Below are 6,000 nucleotides of genomic sequence, written 5' to 3' on the forward strand. Positions count from 1 at the left end.
AAGCAGGACTGATTTTTGGAAAGATCAAGATGAATTCTCCAAGAGGCCACCACATGTGACCAGAGACTTCTGGCATGTCAAAAAAAAAAACCCAAACGGGGGGGTGGGGGGAGAGAAATATTTACACAAATCAGCGAACAACTGGCACAGTTCGGGCAAGTTTATTGTGTGCCGCCAGCAGCCGAGAGCTCTCGCTGAACCGGAGCAGGAGACATCTGACAATGAACTCGCCGCTCAGACCGGCGCGCACATCCCACAGCTTCCCGGCGAGGGACCGGACCCCCCGGCCCCGCATCAGCCTCCCCCGGGCCGCGACACCCCCAGCTCCTCCCCGCTTATTCCAGCCGGGATTTTGCCACCGGTAACGTGCCGGGGGGTGTTTTTCCTCCGCTGCGTGCCCGCTCCGCCGGTGGCTCGGGCGGGAGACTCCCCGCCGCCGCTCCGAGCGGGCGGCAAATGATTAATTACGTTATAAAACGCCGGTTTTGGGGAGCGCTCACAGGGCAGCCGGGCTCTCCCAGCGCTTCGCGGCGACCGGGCGCACCTGCGGCGGGGCCGGGGCCGGGGCGGGCAGGCGGCGTCCACGCGTGGGTCGGGGCGCGGGGCCGGGGCGGCGGCGCCGCCCACGCGGGGCCGGGGCGGGACGCGGCGCCCACGCGGGGGTCGGCGCCCACGCGTGGCCGGGGCCCGGCGGACTCACCCCATGTCTCGGCACCTTTCGGCGGCGGCGGCGGCGGCGGCACCCCCGGGCGGCTCCCCGCGCTCGGCGGCCAGCGGCGGCCGCGTCCCCACTTCGCACATGCGGCCGCCCCGGCACCGGCCCCGGCCCCGGCCCTGGCCCCGGCTGGCTGCGGCTGCCCGGCTGCACGGTGGTGGCGGCGGCGGCGGCGGCGAGGCGTCCTGCTCCTCCTCCCGCCGCCTCCCTCCCCCCTTACATAACCTCCCTCCCGGGCGGCGGCGGCACCGAGCAGCCTCCCGCGGCACCCGCCGCCCTGCGAGGCGGCAGCGCGGGGGCGGCGGGGCGGAGCGGGGCGGGGCGGGGCGGCGGGGCGCGCCCCCGGGGCCCCTCCGGCTCCCCGCCCCGGGCCCGGGCGGGCGGCGAGAGTCGCCCTGCGGGGGTTTGTACCCCGGGCGGGGAGCGAGAAGCCCCGGCGGGAGGCTTCAGCATCTCGTCTCCCCGGTGCCCGCCCCGGGGGGACGGGGTGCGACCTGCCGGAGGGGGACGGGGCGGCGAGAAAACTTCGGGTGAAGTTGTGGGGGTGCCCCCCCGAGCGGCCCCGCCCGCTGCCGTGAAGCCCCGACGGCGAGAGGGGGCAGCCCAGACCGGCGGTCCCGGACATGCTCCTCTCGGGACCGGATTCCCCGGGAGACCGGCTGCCTCGGGACCGGCTGCCCCGCACCGGGAGCCCGCCCCGCCGACAGCCCCTGCTCCGCGGCGCGGGCACGGCTGCGGTCCGAGAGCGGATCCCGAGGATGCCCTTCCGACTCCGAGGCCATGTCACCGCCGAGGGATGTCTTGTGAAACACAAGCAGGCGATTCCCTCCCACCACCGAGCCCTCCCCCTGTCTTTTCACGCTTTCGATCCGTTTTTCCAGGGAAAAGAAGGGAGCGCAGACCGTTTGTGCGTGCCTGCCCCGCCATCCCAAGGAGCTTCCGAGCCACTGGGCGACTTCAGCCACATTCGGGCAACGGGCCCTGGCAGACTCAGCCCCACCGTCCTGACCTGGGTCTTGCACCCAGCCACCAGCCTGCTGCTCAACCCCGAAGTGCAAACTGCATCGGGAGTCCAAACAAGGGGGACTGCCCCTCTTTTGGCCCTCCTCAGCCCCCCTGCAAATCTGTGCCAGGCGTGGTCCCAAAGCTATTATTTCCCTACAGGTTTTGTGAACATAGAGGGATGATTCCTTTCCACTGAAGGAAAAGTTGCACTAGTGTGGAAGAGCTGTGTTATGGCTGCCCAACCACGAGGGTGACACCGACATCTGACAGGCAATCCCAGGACACGTATCCATAGGAAAGCCATGGACCTGCTCGTTCGGGTATTCGTAGGACTGTGCTACACAGACACAGTTACTCCTTTGTGGGGAAAAGACGCCCAATTCACACATAAGAGAGGATTTCAAGTTCTCCCACGCAAAGTTATAATTAATACCCTGCCATCAAGAGTGATTATTTTCATCTTTTTTTTTTAATCTCATGTTGATTTATTCTTTCTTTCAAAGAAAGTTTAGAAGTTCTGCGAAAGGCTTTATGTTTGCGTGCTTTAACTTGGTGTGTAATAATTGGGGTGGTCCCCAGGTAATACTGGGGACCTCATGGGAACCCTCAAAGGAAAACTTAACCAGCAACCTAACACCTTCCAGCTATGGGCAATGAAACTGCCTCCCACTCTGACAGACAACTCCTTCCTGGAACACCAAAATGGAATTTCAATCCCATACACTCAAATAAAGTCTATGCCGCGGGGAAAAAAAGCAGGGTGAATTACACAGACATTTTCAAAAGGCTGTGGGGTGACACCACTCCAACGTATCTGCTCTCTTTACCGTGGTCAGATGGTTACTGTGGATGTTGAAGGAAACTTAACTCCTTACCTAATCACTGACATCTGAAGACTTCCCATGTCCCGTTCTGCCGGCTGAAGGCAAGGTTCCGTTTCTTCCGGAATGGTCATGGCAGAAGTGACAATCCTTTCGTGTTCACGATGGGCTGCAGCCTTGAATATTGCTTTGATACGATCGTTCCTCTCTTCTTGGGGAAACAGTGAGGGGCAGCGTTCTCCGAGGGGAAGAAACAGCAGCCTGGCAATCTTGTGGAAAAAACTTCCACCGTAAATCGGATTATTTTAGCTCACTGTTTTACACCATTTACTTCATTTTGTTAAATTACATACGCCGTTCATCAAAGAGGGGTTGTCTTAGTCCTCTCTGATTAATTAGCTCATTTTGGTGAGTATCTGAAAGCTATGTTTTATGAACCAGTGCTGTATGTGACTTACAAATATCTAATGGAATTGGATCAAAATGGGGTAACGCACTTACTACATGTGTCACGATAAGATGAAAATTGGAAATTGGAACTGCAGTTGCCTTAGCATTTTCTAATGTTTTAATCTTTTCCAATCTTGCATTCAAGAGTGTATTTTCATCCCCAATTATTAAAAAAAGCTTAAGCTTATGGAAGCATAACTGGCTGTGAAATTCACATGATACAAAATTTTGTACATTGCTTTTGTTCATAAGGCCTTCCCATTTGATTTCTGCTCTTTTCAGAACTGTCTTCTAGAAGAGACGGAGTTGTGGTCCCATTTCTCAAGGACCCTGAGACATTTGGTCTGGCAGACAGCCAGTTAACCCCGTGTTCTGCTCATCTTTGGGTTTCTGTAAATGCACTCCCTCCGTCTGAAATTCCCTCTATTCTTCCAAATGGATGAGGTATTCCTCTTTCTGAAGTGTGGCACACTGTTGTTGTCCTCTTATCTCTGCCAAAAAGAGGATGAAGTCCTGTCCTCAATTTAAGTCAATGGTAAAAGTCCCGTGGATTTGAACGAGGCCCGGATCTCACGCAAACCCTTTAACATTATCAATATGGAACGAAGCGATTGCTCTACAGACAGTTCCATCCTGAACTCCTCCACCCTCACAAAGAGTCCTGACTCGTGTATAGTTCCCATTGATTTACATTATTTTAGTGTAATTTAGGATTCCATTTTCTTAAAGTCTTTTGAGTTCTCCGTAAATGAGAACTATAAATATGTTATCAAAATTAATCAGTTCTTAAGCTTTCGTATGTGACATGATATTTCACTTCCGATTTGGCTCCGATGCAGGATGTGTACGTGACGGTAATTCAGTCCTCGTTTAGTATTCACAAGTGTGCTCTTATTACTGTGGCACAGTTCAAGAAGACTCAAAATACCGAAGGCACAGGATCCCTCGGTATGATTCAAGCTGAGCAATAAAAATATCCACATTCTGTAAATGGATGTAACTTCTGTAGATGAGAAATTTCTCCTATTCCCACGGGCCTCCTAAAGTTATAATTTTTTGATTCCTAGATACAGGGTGAATATCCTTTTCAGAAAACTGATCTAGCAATCAGGAGTATGTACCCAGTCCGCATTCTGAAAAGCAAAGAAAGAGCCCAGCGGTCTCTTCCTCTCTCAGTTTTTCTGTTCTCTCCTTTTGTTTGGCTTTCACTATTGTCCTCTTTTGCCACTCTATTTTATTTTGGATACAATTTTATTTCAGAAAACCTGCTGTTTAGTCTTTTTCAACTATTATAATTCAAGACAGTCTTCTCCCTATTTCCCATGGCAGATAGTATTAAATAACATACTCAATACTGTGATTTTCTCTTTTTTTCGAACTAGACTGATGAAATTTGCATTTTTTTGCTCCAACAGAACTGTGCCATTTCCCTTTTTTTTTTTTCTTTGACAAATAACCAACCATCTTCAAGCTTTAAATGTTATCCAGAAGTTTAACCAAAAAACTTTGGGGAATTCTTGATTTTTACATTTGAAACAGAATTAGTTTTCAAAATCCCCTGACAAATGGAGAATTAATGTAATTATAATATCACTGGATATAAAATTTTGAAGATGAGCAACTGAGAAAAGACAACATTTTAAGTCAGACTGTTGAAAACACTTTGATTTATGATTTTTGTTGTTAAAACCTACTTAATCCAATATCTAATAAACAATTTGGACAAAGGATCTATTTGTTTAAAAAAGTCAACACTCCCATCCTTTCAATTAAAATGTCAGAGCTCACAGTAAACATCTGAGACCTTCAACGAGTCCTCCAGCAAGATAGAAAAACCCCCAAAGCTGACATTCATGTGATTTCTAAGGTAAAAGCAGTTTTCCTCTAAGGTAAAAGCAGTTCTCCTCTCCACTCTCCTCCAGAAATAATCCAAGAACAATCATTTAGGACTACTTTCTGTCTCCTTAAAAGTAAAAAAGGAGAAGCCCATTTTTAAAAGCGTTTTGTCAATCATCTTTCAAAGAGTAGGCTGAACATTCTTTTATTACTCTTTGCAGTTTATTCTTATATGTATAATTACTTAGTGCCAGGAAGCTCCTGTCTATGTGGAGTAATAGAAGGTTCACAAGCATTCTGCCTCACTTTCAAAAAGTTGTCCTGTAAAATATGCAAATATCAGTTCAAAGCAGATTTTTATGTAAACGCAAAGAGCTGTCACTGTCACACTGCGGTGTACACTGCCTTCTCAATGAAGACAAATACACAGCTAACAAAAAATAATATCAAATGAGATTTTAGAGGGAAAAAACGTAGACACATGAAGAAAGCCAGCAACGCCAGAATAATGCCCTACCAGTCACTACAGGTCTCCCAGCCCTGAATGTAAGTACCCAGTACAGTGTTGAAGGCTGCAAAATTGTAAGAGGCTGATGGATTTCTAAATACTGGCGTAGTCAGAGAGCATCTGTCGGCATTATTAAACAATTTGGGACAGATCCTCTAGGCATCCTCCGTTCTTTGGTCTGCTAGAAATCCAGCCTGGGACACGTCCAGGAGTGCACGCTGAACCTGAACATTTGTAAAGGTGGTCCCATACTCGGAGCAAACCTTGTTCCCTTTAACAGACCTATTTCTTTGTACTTACAAGGTAGGACAGAGAGAACAGATACTCCCAATTCTCCTTCTTAAGGTTTTCATTGATGTAGACACTTTGACTATGTCCACTCCATTGTAAAGTAAATAAGGTTGGTCGCTCTTCACGACAGCTCTTTTCTGAAGAGCTTGGGGGGGGCCTTGCTGCTCTTCTCTGAAATGACGCTAATTTGAACGGGGTTTGCAATGGACAGACTGGGACTCTGCGGAGTAGGTGAGGAGCACTGCATGTAAAAGTCTCCACACAGCTTGTATTTGAGTCTATGTGCTTGTTTCATATACATCCTGATACTGCTTTTTTTTTTTTGAGCACATATGCATGAGTGGAGATCTTCATAAAGCTACTCACAGCAATGA

General features: G+C 50.0%; 1 protein-coding gene across 1 annotated transcript in view; it reads right to left on the reverse strand.

Moving 5' to 3' along the window:
- The window catches only part of HOMER2 (homer scaffold protein 2), a 59,401-nt gene extending 58,583 nt beyond the window's left edge, over positions 1–818 (reverse strand). Inside the window, exon 1 of the mRNA XM_076347866.1 lies at positions 701–818. Within this exon, the coding sequence (XP_076203981.1) occupies positions 701–801 (101 nt within the window). The 5' untranslated portion in view covers positions 802–818. The remainder of the gene's footprint in view (positions 1–700) is intronic.
- Between the last annotated feature and the right edge of the window lie 5,182 nt (positions 819–6,000).

Source organism: Aptenodytes patagonicus, chromosome 10, assembly GCF_965638725.1.
Source record: "Aptenodytes patagonicus chromosome 10, bAptPat1.pri.cur, whole genome shotgun sequence".
NCBI classification, from domain to species: Eukaryota; Metazoa; Chordata; class Aves; order Sphenisciformes; family Spheniscidae; genus Aptenodytes; species Aptenodytes patagonicus.